Genomic DNA, 18,268 nt, shown 5'->3' with positions numbered 1-18,268 from the left:
TTCCCAGGTAGAGTCTCTTGGAGGCAGCCCACCCAGGGAGCGATGGGAGGAGCAGGCCCTGCCCTGAGTACTCACAAGATCGTTCTGCACGGGCAAACTGTCCTGCCACGATCCAGGATAGTGCAGTGATGGCCACCAGGGCACCCATGTGCAGGAATGGAGCTGTGCCCTGTGTGTGTGGAAAGGTAAGAGGCTCCTGGGTCTCTCAGTCATGTCCATGCCCACTGACAACCCATTTCTACCCACAGGGCAGGCAACCCATGTCTTCATTTGCTAGCTGCAAACACTGGGAATCCAGTGGTCCTGGGTTGGAGCATCCTCTCCGCCTCAGTCCTACAGTGTGACCTGAGACCCCTCCTTATCCCACTGCAGAAACAGGAATGTTTTTTTTTTTAAAAAGGTGTTGCTGCATGGGAGTTGAGGGTATAGCTCAGTTGGTTTGGCACTTGTCTAACATGCTCAAGGTTCTGGGTTTGGTTCCAGGCATAGCAACTGTCAATCAACCAATCAATATCCTTGTTTGACCCATGACTGATATTATATGATTTTTTTTAAAAGATGCTGCCTGTTGCATTGGTCCTGGAGAAGTCACCCACCCCACTCACCTGCAAGGAGATGAGCAGTACCTCCCATTCGTCCTCCCACAGCTGAGCCACTGCTGACATGGCCACCACCGTGGCAGCCAGGATGATCACCAGCCCAATCTGGAAGAGGGAGGCATCAAACAGGAGGTCAGAACAGTAAGGGTGGGTGAAGGTAATCCCAAGAGATGGTCACAGTAGAAGTGGAGCAAGCTGGAAAGGCACAGGAAGCAGGGAAGGACAGGCAGAGAGTGAGGACAGCCAGAGGCAGAGGCAGAGGCAGGATGAGCAAGCAGACCTTGGAAGGAAGTGACATGGATAAAAGAGAGAGGAGAGAAGGCAAGAGGCTCCTGCTAAAAATAGGCCTTGAAAAGGGCCTCTCAGGCCCGCCCACCCAGCCCTCTTAACCTGGAAGGGCAGGGGCCAGGTATGTGACCACTCTTACATGGGGGCTGCACTCTGTCTCAGCAACAAGGCTTTTTTTTCCCCCCCAGTCTGGCTCTCCCTAGCATCTGGCTTCAAATGTATTCTGCAGAAACAGAGGAGTAGAGCCTTGACAGAGGGCAGGGCCACCTGAAGGAGACAGAGATCTCCAGGGACAGATGTAACCGCCAAATAAGCTTGGTTTTCTGCTACCCCTCTCCCAAGTTGTGGTCTCACTGCCCACCTGCCCACCCCATAGCACCTGGCTTATCTCCATAAGGCCCACACTTCAACTGACCTCACGCCCCCTCATTGTGAACCTCTCAGCTCCTCTCCCATGACATGCCTACTCTCTAAGTCATCCTCAACCTCCTCTTTTGCTATTACCAGCAGCACTCTGAGACCCTCTGACCATGAAGCAAGGGCTAAAAGTGAGGGAAGAAATGGCAACCTGCCTGTCTTTGCTCCCTGCCAGGAAGGAAAGATGAATTCTCATCTAGGATTAAGTTTTCCTTTGGAATCCTGTCATTCAGACCTTCAGCCTGGAAATAAATCCCACCCTCTCCCTGCAAATTCCCTCTCCCCTTAAGAAACAGTACCAAGACTGAGGCAGGGCTTTCACAGGCTGTAATGTGCCATGTGAAGATGAGGGCCAACAAGGGAATGCAGGTGCACTTCCGAGTCTACCTGAGCACTCCATGTAATGAATGAGGCCTTTTGGGCTCCATTTTACCCTGTGCTTCTTCTCAGGGATCAGGCTTCTGTCTGCGGGGGGGGGAGGAGGGGAGCGGGGAGCGTTCAAGGAGTTCCTAACAATCCCCAAGAAGCTTGTCTTCTCAGCACCCAGGCCTCGTCCTCCAGGCCATAGACCTGCCACCTTGCTGTCCTATGAGAACATGGTATTGGGGTTTCTGTCCTGAAGACTGTGAAGGCAGGGGAGGGATAGAGGTTGCAGTGGAATGCTCATTCAGTCATTCATTCACGTACTCATTCAGTTAGTCTCCCTTGGGTGCTAGGGTCTGAGAGGAGTTGGAACCCAGACTTGCAGAGGTACAGTTGGTTGGCTTTTTGGTGGGGAGGGGTGTCTGACTTCTAGATCTGGGGACCCCATGGCAGATGGCTGGTCCAGAGTGACAAGTCACACTCATTTCTGGGTCACATGTGCTGCTCAAGGGGAGGGTAACATCTCCAGAGATTTCCTCTACCCCCTTGCTGGGACATGGGGCCAGTGAATGCCTACCTAGAAGGCTAAAAGTAAATGAGACAATATAAGTGTGATGCTTAGCACCATGGATGCCACGAAGTGGTGTCATTTTCAGTGACAGCAACTGAACAGGTAATGATGAGGAATGAATGAATAAGGTGAGAAGTGTCTGATGCATACAGTTAATGACATTATGATAAACAGTGCCTGCATACAGGAAACTCTCAACTGTGCCTTCTGTGAGAAGGTAGGAAGGTCAGAGGCTAAATGCCAGAAACCTAACAGATGGACTGGCTGTGAGAGAGAAGTCTGAGTTCACCTGGAGTGCTGATGAAGTACCCATGGCTGAGGCTGGATCCAGCCTGTGCTGGGGTAGGAGCACCAAACCTGCCCAGCCCAGCCCAGCCCAGCCACCAGGGCATACGGAGTCCGGAGTCCGGTGCTTCTCTCTGGGTCTCCATCTGGGTTGCTGACAAAACCCTCCTCCACATGCAGGCCTGGGCCACCACTACTGACCCTGTGGTAGAGTAGTCAGGGGACCACATCCCCAGAGCAGTGTGATGTGTTTGGGGGTGCAACAGGACAGCCGAGGGGGTGTGGGTATGGGAGCTGTGACTGGCACCTTTCAGAAGTGACATCTGAGCAACTTTCGGATTGGGGGTTGACAGAAGGAATATCTCAGGGAGGAGCCTCCTTTTTACCTAAAACCTTTCTGAATAGCTCAACCTTTTCCTTCCTTCCTATGTCTCTGCACTTATCCTGGAGGTCACCTGGGAGAGGTTTCTAGGAGACAGAATCCTGGGTGGACTGAGAAAGAGGAGAATGAATGGTCCCAGGATCCATTCACAGCACCAAGCATGTGTGTGTGGCTCCTTCCCTGCCCAGACCTGAGCCCTCAGTCTTCTCCTCAGGACTCAGGGGGACCACGACCTCAAAATACAAGTTCTGACTGGTGGCTCATGCCTGTAATTATAGCTAATCAGGAGGTTAAGACCTGAAGATCATGGTTCAAAAGCCAGCCTGGGCAGAAAAGTATGTAAAATTCTTATCGCCAATTAACCACTAAAAAGCTGGAAACAGAGATATAGCTGAAGTAGTAGAGGGATAGCCTTGAGCAAAAAAGCTCAAGGACAGTGCATAGGCCCTGAGTTCAAGCCCCAGGACCAGGATAAAGCAATGATCAAAGTCATCTCCATCAGACTAGAGGGGAAAGGGTGGAGACAGCTGGGAATGTTGGGAGCCATCTAAAGAGAGCCAAGATCACACTATACCTCAGAATAACTCCCAAGGAGATAAAGAATTTAAATGTCAAAAAAAGTGAAAAAATAATTACTAAGCGATACCACAGAAAAATTCTGTATAATTTTGGAATGGGAAAGACCTTTCCAAGTCTGACACAAAACTAGGGGCCAGACAAAAAAGAGATGACAGGCTCAAATCCTCAAGAATTAAAAAAAAAATCCCTATGACACAAATCCTTATGGCACAATAAGCAAAGTCAAAAGGTAAATGACAAACTAGGAAATATCTGCTGTTCACCAGCCAATGGACTGATTTCCCAAATCTATTAAGAGTTCCTACAAATTAATAAACAGAAAGCGAATCCCATGACAAAAAAAGGCAAGGGATATGAAGAGACAGCTCAAAAATGCCAGTGACTCAGGACTGTGGACGACAGATACCAACTCAACATAAAGGAAATGCAGACAGAAAGCACAGTGTGGTACCACTTTCCACACATTAGATTAGCAAAAGCCAAGAAATAAGCCTGAAAATACCCTGTGGGCAAATTTTAAAATTAATGAATGTTTGTGTGCAGGTAATTGGGGCTTGAACTCAGGGCTTGGTGCTTTCCATTAGCTTTTTCACTCAAGGCTGGTACTGTACCACTTACGCCATACCTCTACTTCAAGCTTTTTGTTGGATAATTGGAGATGGTGTTTCTCGAACTTGTCTACCTGGGCTAGCTTTAAACCTCGATTCTCAGAGCTCAGATCCTGAGTAGCTTGGATTGCCGACATAAGCCACCAGCACCAGGCTCTGGCAAGGACTTCTTTTTTGTCAGTTCTGGGGCCTGAACTCTGGGCTTGGGCGCTGTCCCTCAGCAATTCAGCTCAAGGCTAGCGCTCTTCCACTTGAGCCACAGCGCCACTTCCTGCTTTTTCTGCCTATGTGGTGCTGAGGCCTCATGCACACAAGGCAAGCACTCTACCACTGAGCCACCTTCCCGGCCCTGGCAAGGACTTTTTTTTTTTTTTTTTTTTTTGGGTCTGGTCGTGGGGCCTGAACTCTGGGCCTGGGCTCTGTCCCTCAGCTCTTCAGCGCAAGGCTAGCACTCTACCACTTGAGCCACAGTGCCACTTCCGGCTTTTTTCTTATGTGATGCTGAGGAATCGAACCCAGGGCCTCGAGCATACAAGGCAAGCGCTCTACCACTGAGCCACCTTCCCAGCCCCTGGCAAGGACTTTTTATAGGCATAACCATACATTGTCCAGGGAGCATGTATTGTTAGCACTTGGCAGGGAAGGCATTATAAAAGTAAACTGAGGCAGGAAAGTCCATGAGGCTATTACCTCCAATTAATCATCAAAACACCAGAAGTGGCACTGTGACTCAAAGTGACAGAGTGATAGCCTTGAATGAAAAAGCTCAGGGACAGAGCCCATGCCCTCAGTTCAAAATGACCAAAAAATAAATAAATAAATAAACTCAAGAATTCTCTTCTGGGTCACTGCCAGACTGCCTTGCCCAAGGACAGAAAGGTTTTTGGGGGGGCCACTAGCAGAGGACTGGCTAAACACCTATGGAATTAGAAAATATACAGGTCACGAACAAAGCCAAGGGACAGACACTGGGAAAAAGTGCTCTAATATACTCAAAAAAAGAGCTCCACACAGTTGGTGAAGGGGAAGGACAGAAAATCCAGTGGACTATGTATGTCTGAAAAATAAAAAAGGAAATGTATATTTGGATATGCTTAAGTTGTCTCTGGAAAGGGCTGGGCATGGTGGCTCAGTTCCAGAAATGCAAAAACTCTGAATGTAAAGACAGGAGGATTCCAGTCTGAGGACAGCTTGGGCAATGTTAGCACAAGAATCTGTCTGAAAACTAAAAGCAAAAAGGAATGGAAGTGTGGCTCAAGTGGTAGAGCATTTGTCTAGCAAGCTTGAGAACCCAGGTTCCTTCCCCAGTACCGTCAGTGCCTCTAGAAAGATAGAACAATTATCATTATATACTCTAGTGTCTTAAGTTTTGAACCATGTTAACATATTGCCTGGTCAAAAATGAATTAAAACGAAACAAGCAAATAAACCAAAGGAATAAGTTTTCCTTAGGATATTGGAATCCAATCCCGGAATCTTGGAAGCAGAATGCATACATAGAATTTCCAGTTCCTGCTGAGAAGTCCTTCTCTCCTGGCATGGCTGTCCCAGAGATGGGTCAGCTCTGCCCAAGAAGTCTTTTCTCTTGCTTAGATCTCATGGGAGGGCCAGGGGAACAGGAAGGCTGGCCTTCTTCCCCCTAGGAGTGAGTACTGGTGAGGATGACAGGATCTAACTCCTGGCATTGATCCACCACCTCCGGCTGGCTCAGTGGCTTCTAACAGCCTCTCTCTAGGATCAAACAGGTGTACCCTGACCTACTGAGATGCAGGCATGACTTCAGGAGGTGGCCACAGCATGTGCCAGCCCATCATCTGTGCCAGCTGGTGCAGTCCTTTCAAGTGTCAGTTTTGCATCTGGGCAAAGAAAATGGCTCACAGGGGAGACCATAGAAGCCTAGGATACTGTGATCAGTGGGAGCAAGGTGGATGGGAACAGGAGTTACGTGTTGCTCTTCACCCCTGCAACACTTCAGTCACTTGGGTCAGGCCTAGCTCCCAACTCTGTGAATAACTGAACTGCTTCCATGATTCCTGGCTTCTTACTCCCCATGTCCAACCAAGCTCACCCTGTCCCTCTTCTTCCTGTTCTATTTCCCTTCTTAGTTAGAAGTGAGGCCATTGCTTTGGAGTCACTCTTGGTCTATCTTTGGTGTTTCTGGACACTTCTGCCCTTCCTAAGTGCCCCCTGTGAGTAGGCTCTGGGAGAAGAGATAACCCAGCTCTCCTTCCATGGCCCACTGCTCCTGGGGCTCTGTCTCCATCAACCTTGTACCTTGCTGTACCCTGTTCCAGGAGAACCAGCATTAAATACTTACACTCAGCACCAAGTGTGTAAGACATGATGGTGAGTCTCTGGTCTCAAATATAAAGCCTGCCTGTGTTGGGCCCAGCCCTGAGTGGGACACTGGGGACAGCACAGTGGTCAATGGCAACCTAGCCCATAAGGAACATCAAGATGGACTGGGTTGGGAAGGAGGAACCCAATGGACATCAGATAGCACAGATGCCTGGAGCTGTAGCAGGGCAGATCACAGGGGCTAGGTAGAAGCCCCTACCCATGAAAGAAAGTTGCCTACATAAGTGAGGAGTAACACCCAAGGGGCCAGAAGAATGAGTGATCAAGGGCAAAAGCAAAGGGCTAAAAGCAGAGAAAGACCGGGGGGCTAAAGATGTCTGAGTCAACAGATGCTGAGGAGCCAGGAGACATTGGCAAGGCCAGATCAGGACCATGGGAGGATCTAGGTCATCCTGGGAGCCATGGGAATTGGAGAGAAGGCTTTAAGAAAACAATAGTGCAGATAAGAGTCCACTGAAGAACAGAGAGAAAGTCAAGGGATAAAGCAGAGCCAGCCAACAGCTGGGCTCCAATGGAAGCTGGGATTCATGTTGGTGAAACACATAGCTCCAAGACTAGAACCTCCAACCCCACTCACACCAGGAGACAATAGGCATGTCACTCAACCTCTCTGTACCTCAGTTTTCCAACCTGCAATTGTGTTGGCGACTGGGCCTACATCACAAGGCTATGATGAGGGTTGAGTGAATGCAGGCTGGGCTACAAAGACAGGGTCTGGCACACATCTAGTGTGCTCAGTGTGAGCTACTAGCACAGTTGATAGTCTGGATAAAAAGGAAGGATGCCTTGCGCAGGGTCTTCCTCTGCCTCCTCCAGTTTCCCATCTCCTCCCCAGCTCCAGCTGAGCATCCTTCTTACCTTGTGCAACCAGTGGAGGTTCATCTGCTGTCCCACAGCAATGTGACATAGTGCCAGGACCTGAGGAGGGCCAGAGGGGCAGTCAGGTTGTGGAATGGTGAGACCATGCCAGCTCCCAAGATACCACCCTGATCCATACAACTGCCCTCAGCCTGCCCCAGGGCAGGCAGCAAGATTGCCATGTCCTGTCCAGCCAGCAGAGGCATGGCTTGGCTTCCTTTGAGATTAGTCTAGGCTCTTCCCCTGGGGTTTGTCACTTAAGAGGTCACTGAGTCCTAGTGCAGTTGGATTGCCCAACTTAATTCATGCAAGGTTTGGGAGTTTCAAGCCCTAGGATTCTGAAAAAGAATTGTCTGCAAGAAGCCCCCAGTCCAGAACGGCCTGAATATCAGTGAATAGAACAGAGGGACTGGGAAGCCCCAAAGCCCAGTTTCTGGAAGAGGATATCTGCTCTAAAAGCCAGGATGGTTTTACTGGGCTGGGAGGGAGGCTTCTTGGAGAGGCGGTTCAGAGACTGGCAAATTAGGATCTTCCACCTTGAAAGCCCCAGGACTCAGGCCCGAGCAGCAGCTGGAGGGGCTCTGGGCAGAACCAGCTTCAACATATAGACCAGTACAAGGCCCTCCATCAGTCAAGCACAGGCCAAGGCTTCCTTCCCTGGGGAACAGGGCTACCCTTCCACACATCCCACCCCACCCCCATACCAGAAGGCCTGCAATGTACGTGAAGGCAGCAGATGTGGTCACGAGGATGGGCACAGACCAGTCACTCCAGTAACCCATGCGATTGTAGAGGTACCTGTGGGGGTAAAGGGACAAGGGTCAGACCTCCACTGGGCCTCTGCCTGGCCCAGGAGATTATCAGCTGGGCAGACCATAGGCTGGGCTTGGCAAGCAGGCCTTGCCCATCCCATAATAGCACCCAGTATTCCTCTCATCATCAGCCATGCCTGCTTCTGGGGGACACTAGGAGACCAAGAAGCATGAAGAAGAAAAGAACAATTCACCAAGATTCTACTGTCACAAAGTAACCATTACCAAGACTGCTGGGTTTCCTTCCCATGGCTCCTGGGCCTATTCTGGATGTTTGTATAAACTGCAAAGCCAGGAGAGCTATCAGTACAGCTTCCTGGGAGGCATCCACGCTGGGCTCCAAACCATTCAGCCTCCTGCTGGAGAAGGCATCAGGCTTCACAGATTCAATGCCCTTGGTTGTGACATGCATCAATTTAATGTTCAAATGTGAAAGTGTGGGGTCTTGGAATTGACCTGATCTTTTTTGGGGGGGGAGGTGGGGCTAGTACTAAGGTTTAAACTCAGGGTCTCCAGTTCTTGTTTGCCTTTTTTCAGAGCTGGTACTCTATCACTTGAGCCACACCTCCAAATCTGGGCTTTTTGTAGGAAATAAGAGTCTTGAAGACTTTTTTTTTGCCCATGTTGGCTCTTTTTTTCTTTTTTGGTGGGGGTGGGAGGTGTCAGTCGTGGGTCTTGAATTCTGGGCCTGGGCACTATCCCTGAGCTAGCTCAAGGCTAGCCACTTGAGCCACAGCGACACTTCCAGTTTTCTGGTGGTTAATTGAAGATAAGTGTCTCATGGACACTCTTGCCCAGGCTGGCTTTGAACCATGATCCTCAGTTCTCAGCCTCCTGAGTGGCTAGGATTACAGGCGTGAGCCACCAGCACCAGGCTAACACCTGACTTCTGAGCCTTCCTCTCCTCATTTATCATGGGAGTAAGAATAAAAGCTGCAGAGGTCTGCAGAGGACACAGGGAGGTGAGGCACGTTCTAGGCATCCCACTAACACTGCTTCACACAAACGTTTACTGGTGTCGGTAAAAATGCTGAGGAAATGGGAGATTTTTTTTTTAAAAATAGACACGAGGTCTTCTATTGAATTCATGTACCATATATAGACAACTGCCTATTCATGGCACTTCATCGTTTCCAATGATTCACTATTATAAATTAACATAAAAGTGAAAAAATGTGTACATATCTTTTTGAAGTTCTGATACTTAGGGTAGATTCGTATAAATAGCATTGCAGGGGCAAAGGGAGTGAACTTAAAGTTCCTGGTAGATCCAGCTTAGCTGTTCTCCACAACTATCCTCCTCTTCTAACTAAGAAAATGGAGGATCAGAGGAGGCAGAAACTTTCTCCAGGGTCACTTGTGAATATGGGCCAATGCTAAGCCATTTCAGCCTGCTGCCAACCTGGGCTCTGGCAGAGGGCTGGGAGATGAACTCAGCAGAACCCCAGAGTCTGCCCCCTTCTCAGGGCCTCAGTCTCACAGACCAGGGGAAGACTGACCAGGGGAAGATCAATGAGTACACATCTTCTTGCAGAGTTGGGGAAACTGAGGCTTGAAGAGGGATAGGACTTGGTCTTGGTAGCTTTACCAGCCCCACTTGTCTTTCAAGTACAGCCACCAGGGGCAGTAATTGCCCAGATACCCCTGTACCCTTCTTTGTCCTCTGGAATCTTGCTTACATTCTCTTAGTGCATGAACTGACTCCGGAGGCCCTCAAGATCATGAGAGCTGGACCAGGCTCTCCTGAACTCCAATACTAGGCCTTCAAGAAAGAGGCAGCAGGTGAAGAGCTGCAGGTCTCAGGTAAGCCACCTCCCCAACAGGACAGATGCTCACCCTCTGTGAGGTCTCCTGGGGATAGGAAGCTCTCTTGAGAAGAGTGGGGTGACCTCATGAACCATGAGTCACAGTTGGCCAGGCTCAAGTCCCCATCTCAGATCTGTTTGTATCTGGCCCTGTGATCTTTTTTTTTTTTTTGTGGTCCGGTCGTGGGGCCTGAACTCTGGGCCTGGGCGCTGTCCCTCAGCTCTTCAGCTCAAGGCTAGTGCTCTACCACTTCCGGCTTTTTTTCTTTTTGCTTATGTGGTGCTGGGGAATCGAACCCAGGGCCTCAGGTATGCAAGGCAAGTGCTCTACCACTGAGCCACCTTCCCAGCCTGGCCCTGTGATCTTATAAAGGCTCTTTAACCAACTCAGACTGCCCTGTGTATGTGTCCTTGGCAGTGACTGGTTGGATGGCCATACATGAGCCCTGTCCTTCTTTGGGCCTCTTTCCCATCTGTACATGGTTTTCACTGTGATCTTCCAGTTCAGCTGAACTGTCCTGTCTGCCACTGGGGCCAGCAAGGAAGGTCCCCGTTTACCCACAATGGCACCTGCATTTTGGACACCGCAAAGATGAATAATTGATTTATAACATTTAATAAAGACCAGAGGCCACCCCTGGGAATTGGCTAGAGCTCTGGTTCACCTTGTGTGGCTGTTGTGGGACACATCCTTTATTGTGCTAGTTAACTGCAGTGGGCAGGATACTCACAGAGCCCAGATCCATGTCCCATCAGAGGTGAGTCTGAGAGCCCTATGCACTTAATATCACACCCACCTTCCAGGAGTAAGCTCCACCTCCCAGAAAGCAGCCCTCACATCCAGAGGAGCTCTGAGCCCTTCCTGTCCATCAGGCCATCTTATCCTCAGAGCAGCCTTGTGCTGAAGAGGAAAAAGCTGAGATGGTACCACAGGTTTGCTCTTGGTCATATGACTATATTTTTGTTTGTTCATTGGCTTTTTATTTTTTTATTTTTTATTTTTTAGGTCCAGTCGTGGGGCCTGAACTCTGGGCCTGAGCACTGTCCCTCAGCTCTTCAGCTCAAGGCTAGTGCTCTACCACTTGAGCCACAGCACCACTTCTGGCTTTTTTCTTTTTGCTTATGTGGTGCTGAGGAATCGAACCCAGGGCCTCAGGCATGCAAAGCAAGCACTCTACCACTGAGCCACCTTCCCAGCCCCTGTTCATTGGCTTTTTAAAGCTAGGTTTTGCTCTGTAGCCCAGACTGGCCTCAAACTCATAATCTTCCTGCCTTAGCTTCCCTACAGGTGTATATCCCTATACCAATTTTTTTTTGTGTGTATATATGTATGTGCCTGTCCTAGGGTTTGAACTCAAGGCCTATCCACTGACCCTGAGCTAAAGTTTAGCACTCTATCACTGGAGCCACAGCTCCACTTCAGGCTTTTCTGGTAGTCTTACAGACATTCTTGCCTAGGCTGGCTTTGAACTGTGATCCTGAGAGCTCAGCCTCTTGAGTAGGATTACAGGCATAAGCCACTAGTGCTCAGCTTCCACTATCAATTTGATAGGTAAATATGAGCCAATGGGGTTGTTATTGTTGCTACTGGCAGTACTGTAGTACCTGAAGCTGTTCAGGGCCTTGTGTTTTCATGGTCTGCCACTAGACCATGCCCTAGCCTACCACCTGACATTGTGATCAGCATTAACAGGGAGGGAGCAGGCCTGGTTCCCAAGCCAAATTGCTCCCAACTGACTGTGTGACTTTAAGCCTGCTTCTAAATTTGCCAAGGAAGGGGTTCCCACTAGAAAGAACCTGGGGCCTCCTACTTTCTCTCATGTCCTTTATTTATTTAACAAAAACCAGCAAGGAGGCAGAAACAAGAGACTTTCTCATAGACTTTCCTGCCCAGGCTGGCTTCGAACCTAGATTCTCATATCTCAGCCTCCTGAGGCGTGAGCCTCCCTTCACATCTCTTTAGACCGGTCATGTAGGCTATTACCCACACAAATTTGCCACTTCTAGGAAGCCTTCTCAAAGTTCCAGAGGGGATGACCTCAGGCTCTGGTCTCTCTCTTTACTTGCCCTGCCAGCCTGTGATGTCTAAAACCCTGCAAGTGGGCAGGATACACACTCAAGGTCACACAGGGCCTGAGGTTGTACATAGCCCTGAGGACCACCCTGGGAGAGAGGCCCAAACTGGAGTCCCTAGATCCCCTACTCTACTTACCAGTTGAATTCGTCGTAGTCATTGTGGACTTCCCACCAGAAGTAAAGCCAGGTGAGTGTGAGGCCAAACGTGAAGGTGAGAAGCAGGAACCAGAGGCGCTCCCACTGGAAGGCAGAGGAGAAGGATAGGAGTCAGTGGGAGCCCAGAGCTGTTCTTTGGGGTTCCTCCCTCCATGCCCCCACCCACCTCTCTTCCTCCCACTTTGTGGCCACATCTGCCAGGTAGCGTTAATGCACCCTTGGCACTGGTATGAAACTGAGGTTCAGAGAGGAGAGGTGATTTGTCCAACATCACAGAGCCCAAAGTCATAAACACAGTTGTGCTCTAACTGCAGCCTGAGGCCCTTCCAGTATGTGTTATCCCCCTGTTCTGATGATGGCCTCCCTATTACTGGTGATGACCCCCAGAAATAAAGGCCGTTGGCAGCAACCTGTAGCCTCTGAAGTCACATCCCTCACTTGCTCTGCCCTTACACATGTTCCTACATAGGTTTTTCCCTACTTCTACTCCATGCTACTGGTAAAACCATTGAAGCCCTGAGAGGCCAAGTGATTTGTCCAAATCACATAGCAAGTTGGTGGGGGCCAGTGCCCTAACCTCTAGACTGGAACAAATGTACCTCTTCCATAGGCACTGGTACTTCAGGGCCACGTCAGGTTGTCCCTTTGTCTCCAGCCAGGATAAGGGTAAGGAGGCACAGAATCTGTCACCACAGCGTCCGGAGGCCATGGCTCAGAGGTCCACAGGTGTTTCCTTCTGCTGGAGCCCTCTGGTCTCCCCTCCCCCCTTTTATCCTTCTGTTCCTTATCTGGGAAGCACAACAAGCCCAGATATCCTGTTCTGGGACTCTGCTGCAGTCATCAGAGTCAATCAGCAGCCTTGAGGGGAGGCAGGGTGAGAACTCAGACTAGTCTCCTCTGGGGGACAGAACTGTGGAAGTCTTATCTATCACGCTATGTGTGGACCCCTCATCTCCCTAACTAGCTCCTTCACTCCCTTCAGGCTTGTTCCTCTAACACTGCCATTTCCTTTGGAGTCAGCTCCAAATATCACAAGCCCTTCTGTCTCGCCCATACCATTGTGCCCCCTCTGTGCTCCACAGCATAGTGTTCCTCAGTCTTTACATCTGAACTCAGTACCCTGACAGGGTCCCAAAAGGACTGGGACTGAGTCTGCCTTTATCCCATTAATTTTGGTGATTGAGAGAGAGAAGGAGGCTGCAGGAAGGGGAGAAAAATTTCCCTGGCTACTCAGAACACCTCCAGCCATTCTGCCTAGAGATACCTCAGTGAAGGGGTTAAATTCAGCATTTGGAACCAGACTGCCTGGGAACTTCACATTCCTATCCACTACTGACAAGCTGTGTAACTTCAGGCAGGTCACTTAACCCCTCCGTGCTTATGAAAAGAATACTGTCAAAGCACCTGCCTCATGTGATGTGAGATGTGAGAATTAAGTGATAGAGTACAACTCGAATGCTCAGAACAAGTGCGTGGCAAGCAGCCAGCATGTCTGGCTCCCTCTAGTGTGCCAGAGAGGCCGTCAATCCTGAGGACTGGCTACTGAGCATACAGACATCCCTCCCGCCCTGGTGACTCAATCAAGTTGGTGACCCATGTTTGGGTGAGCAGCTGTCACCACTCATGGTCATGTGCAGAGCCAGGCTGCTTTGCTTAACCCACTGTATAAATAAACAGAGATGCAAAGATGACAGTCCTCCAAAACCAAATCTGGCCAGCAGGGTTGGCGGTGGGAATGGCTCCTCTGACAGAGGTCCTTTGTATCTGCTCCACCTGGACACAGCCTGGCACAGAACCTAGCTCCGAGTATAGCAAGCACAGCGCTGCTCAGGAATGGAGAAGCCCTGGTTAAGCACAGAACAGGCCTGGAGGAGCCAGACCCTAGAAGCCACAGGCAGATAGCTGAGGCTGTGAGAGAGCAAAGCAGGTTATACTTAGTCCTGCTTCCTGAAGCCAGGCTCTGGGGCTTACCTGCACTGCCATGTCAGCACTAGTGTCTTCTCTTTATTCTACACCTTGGCTGGTCTAGAACCCTAAGTCCTTCTGAGACTCTAGTTGCCTGCCTTTCTCCCTCCCTCCACTACCTCCCCCCCCCCGCCCCCGTCTCTGTCTCTGTCTCTCTCTCTCTCTTTTTCTCTCTCTCTCCCTTCTTCCCTTCCTTCCCTTGTTTATTTATCCTCAGGGCTAAAGCATTATCCCTGAGCTTTTTTGCTCAAGGCTAGCACTCTACCACTTGAGTCACAGCTCTACTTCCAGGTTTTTGGTGCTTAATTGGAGGTAAAAGTCTCAGGGATTTTATTGTCTCGACTAGCTTTGGATTGTAATCCTCAGATCTCAGCCTCCTGAGTAACTAGGATTATAGCATGAGCCACTGGAGCCTGGAGCTTCAAATTCTTATTTGTGCCTAACAGCTCCCATTTCCTGTAGATGCTAGCAGTCAGGTCCCAGACTAGATTTCATATCTGGGTCTCCCACCCAATGGGCCATGTGCCCTCGAATCATTCCTTTGCAGACCCCAAGCCCAGTTCAATCTCGTCCTAGATGCACTGAATTTCCAGCAGTTTCCAACAGGTCATCAAACCTACTACTGGCAGACCCTCCTCGCTGCAGGGGCACCTCCTCCTGTGTCATGAGCTCTGTCTTCCCAGAGCTCCTACCACCTGTGCACTCCCTCAATTCTAGCACAGGGCCTGTGGGTGTACAACTGTCTCTGGGTGTGCGTCTCCTTGCTATACATTAAGAGCTGGATGGCTTTATAGTCCCAGGAGGCAGAGGAACTCAAGAAAGATTTGATAAGGACCTGGTAGGCGAAGGAGCACCTTTCTCTTACTGTGGGCTTGAGAATGGCCACCCAGGAGAGGTTTCACTGGGCATCCCACCTCACTCCTCAGAGGAGTGCTTAGTCAGTGGGGACAGGTGGAGCCTGTCCCAGGCAAGTAGCCTGGAGGCCAAGAGGGAAGAGCACTTGCTACAGGTGCTCAAAGGCATACTGGGGCAAGATGTAATTAAGACCTAAGATAATGCTGACAGGTAACCAGAAAGACCTGTGGCTGCAGTGTCACAGGTGTAGGTATCTATGGCAATCAGGGATCCTACATTCCATAGTCCACTGTCCTCACTTGGCCAGATCCTTACAGCGAGGCATAGGATAGGGTAAAAATGAAGAACTGCACCCTAGGAACTGGCCAAATGGACAGGTTGGAGCTAGTGGGTGCACGAGGAACCCAGGAATGGCAGGGAAGGGACAGAGCCTAAACAACAAGGAGCTAGGAATCACCACTTCAAAACTGGAGTAAGCCTGGGGCTGAGGAACCTTGAGATTCAAGTCCGTTAGAGGCCACTAGGGCCTGGCAGGCTGCTGATGGTTATGAATTAGGGAAGGGAGGGAAGCAGTGGGTTCAAGCCAAGAACAATGGAAGGAAAAGATGAATGGCAGGGGCTGGAAGGGAGGAGGAGGAGGGGAGGTCAGAGAGCTGGAGGAAGTGGCCTGCGGGGCAGCTCCACTTAGAAAGATGATTTTTGAAATAGTACTAATGGCCTTGACAGGGTACATTACAGACGAAGAACAAAAACAACCACCCCTGTGCCTGCTCTGCCTATTAACAAGCCAGTCTGGCCCTACATCCAGATGTACATCAGAGTCACTACTGCCATACCAGAGACAATGGTTCTGCAGCCTTCCCTGTGTCTGTCACTCTGCACAACACCAGGGAGTCATTATGTAGGGGTATCTACCAGCATTCCCGGTGTTTTAAAGGACATTATACACTTAGTGGGCTCTGTAGCACACTAAGATACATCACGGTCACCACAAATGTTCAGATATGTGACGACTATTATCTGGTAATCAGCAGTCAAGTGACAGAAAAGATGCTGTTTGCTTATTTTATTTATTTTGTGCTAGTACTAGGGCTTGAACTCAGAGTCTGGGCACTGACCCTTAGCTTTTTCACTCAAGGCTGGTGCTCTACCATTTGAGCCACAGCTCTACTTCCAGCTATTTGGTGGTTAATTGGAGATAAGAGTGTCAGAGAACCAGGCACCAGTGGCTCATGCCTGTAATCCTAACTACTCAGGAGGCTGAGATCTGAGGATCACGGTTCAAAGCCAGCCTGGACAGGAAAGTCCATGAGACTCTTATCTCCAATTAACCATCAGAAAACCGGAAGTGGTGCTGTGGTTCAAGTGGTAGAGTGCTTGCCTTGTGCTGAAGAGCTCAGGAACAGTACCCAGGCCCAGAGTTCAAGCCCCACAACTGACCAAAAAAAAAAAAAAAAAGAGTCTCAGGGATTTTCCTAACTGTCCTGGCTTCAAACTACCATACTCAGAGCTCAGCTTCCTGAGTAGCTAGGATTATGGGTGTAAGACACCAGTGCCCAGCTTGCTTATTTTACAAAAGCAAAATGTAGGGGAAGTGGACATCAGAGAGTCATCAAGCAGAGGAGTGGGGAAGCCAGGAATCCTGAGCAGAGATGGCTCTGAATTGCTCCCCTCAAACTTGTCTTTGTTCTCTGGGACCTTGTACAGCCAGCCCAGGCCCATCTTGAATCCACCTATTTGTCATTTGGGGGACTGCCCCTGTCCTAATCTCTTGCTCCTCCAAGAAGCCTCTGTATTCTCCAGCCTCCAAAGACCTCTCACCCCTGAGCAACCTGCACTGATTCTTGGTATCCAGAAACTTGGCTCTCAACCACACCCTCAGCCATAGAGACAGAAAGGGCATGGCTTCTAATGACTGACTGCCACTCAGGAAACTTATTTACCTTCTCAGCCTTGGGTTCCTACCTTGGAGAGAGTAATCAAATGAGCAGATACACTTCCAGTGGCACACAGCAGGTACCTAATAAGGGAGAGTTCACTGGGCTATGATCTTCAGGGAAGGGATGCTCTGAGGTTATCCATGGATCCCCTGGGCCCAAATGATGCTGTGGCACAAGGTAGCACCGAGATATAGTATGAGGAAGGGATAGGTGTGAGTCTGTGTGGCATAGGGACACTTCAGGACCAAGATCATCATTGAAACCCCAGACTTATCCTCAGGCTCACACTCAGAGCCTATCCCATGCAATTCTAGTCCATGCAAGCCTCCTTCCTTCACAGCCCCGGCAGCCACCAAGGAGCAGGGCAGAGGCTGAGGAGAGCTGGGCTGAGGAAGCAGCCCCTTCCTTCATGTGCCTGGCAGTTCTTGAGCTCAGCCAGCAGCAGCAGGCTGCATAAGGCTGGTTTGGAGAGGATCCTGGCTGTGGCTAGATAGGATGCTACTTCCTTACTCCCAAAGGATAGAGGCTGAGGGCTGGCACTTACGATGGAGGATCCCAGAGGCCTCAGCCCCAGAGTCTGTGGGCGTTCAGCTGTGCAACCTCTGCTTCAGCTACTGCCATTCTTGCCCTAGTCTTTCATCCTAATCTGACCCACAGAGGACCAATTTCACTGAGTGCTGCTGTTCCATCTCCCGTTTCCTGCTGACAGCCACATCCTCTCCTCGCCCTCCATGCCTCTGCCTTGTCCCTCCCCCTCCAGAGCCCTCTGCACTCAAGAAGAACATGCATACACAAAGGGCTTATTAGCAGCTGGGCTCAGACAGTCCCAGAGCAAGACTACAGTCCAAACCCCAACCCGACAGGAAGTGTGGGCACCACGCTGGGGTGAGACAGTCCTGCTACTTCTGGCCGCCACTCACCACCTGGCTCCTCTTTAGCCTCTGGATACTCATGGCTGCCAGCCACTGATGGCGACCTGCAGGGTGTGGAGCATGTGCTCCAGCTCCCCCAAGAGAACTTGGAGTCTGAACTCTGTGGTCTGCTCAGGGCCTGGCAGGAGCTGCCAGCCCCACCCTGACAACATCAGAGACAGAATCACAGACACTAGAGTGAGAGCTGTTCCACTTAGCTCCTGTCTCCTGCCTGTCCCCCAGGCCAGACGCTGCCTCCCTCTGCAGACCTGGGGAAAGCCAGGAGCCCAGCCCCCTCTGGCTTCAGGATATCCAGAAAGGACCTCTTGAAGGGTGGCCTGGTCCTCTTTATTCAGAACTCAAGACCCCAAGCCTGACAGGGGAAAGAGGGTTTGAATCCCAGGTGGAACTGCTGAATGACCTCCAGGAAGACACCCATC

General features: G+C 50.2%; 1 protein-coding gene across 3 annotated transcripts in view; it reads right to left on the bottom strand.

The window, feature by feature from the left end:
• Gdpd5 (glycerophosphodiester phosphodiesterase domain containing 5) overlaps positions 1-18,268 on the bottom strand; it is an 84,967-nt gene that overhangs the window by 13,439 nt on the left and 53,260 nt on the right. For all 3 annotated transcript variants that reach the window (XM_070034990.1, XM_070034992.1, XM_070034991.1), the window contains exons 3-7: positions 12,138-12,241; positions 8,013-8,106; positions 7,309-7,368; positions 606-704; positions 76-169 (exon numbers count right to left, since the gene is read on the bottom strand). In XM_070034990.1, coding sequence (XP_069891091.1) covers positions 76-169; positions 606-704; positions 7,309-7,368; positions 8,013-8,106; positions 12,138-12,241 — 451 coding nt within the window. The remainder of the gene's footprint in view (positions 1-75; positions 170-605; positions 705-7,308; positions 7,369-8,012; positions 8,107-12,137; positions 12,242-18,268) is intronic.

The sequence above is a fragment of the Dipodomys merriami genome, unplaced genomic scaffold (assembly GCF_024711535.1).
Source record: "Dipodomys merriami isolate MVZ:Mamm:240054 unplaced genomic scaffold, mDipMer1.0.p SCAF_25, whole genome shotgun sequence".
Lineage (NCBI taxonomy): Eukaryota > Metazoa > Chordata > Mammalia > Rodentia > Heteromyidae > Dipodomys > Dipodomys merriami.
This window is presented reverse-complemented; position numbering and strand designations above follow the sequence as displayed.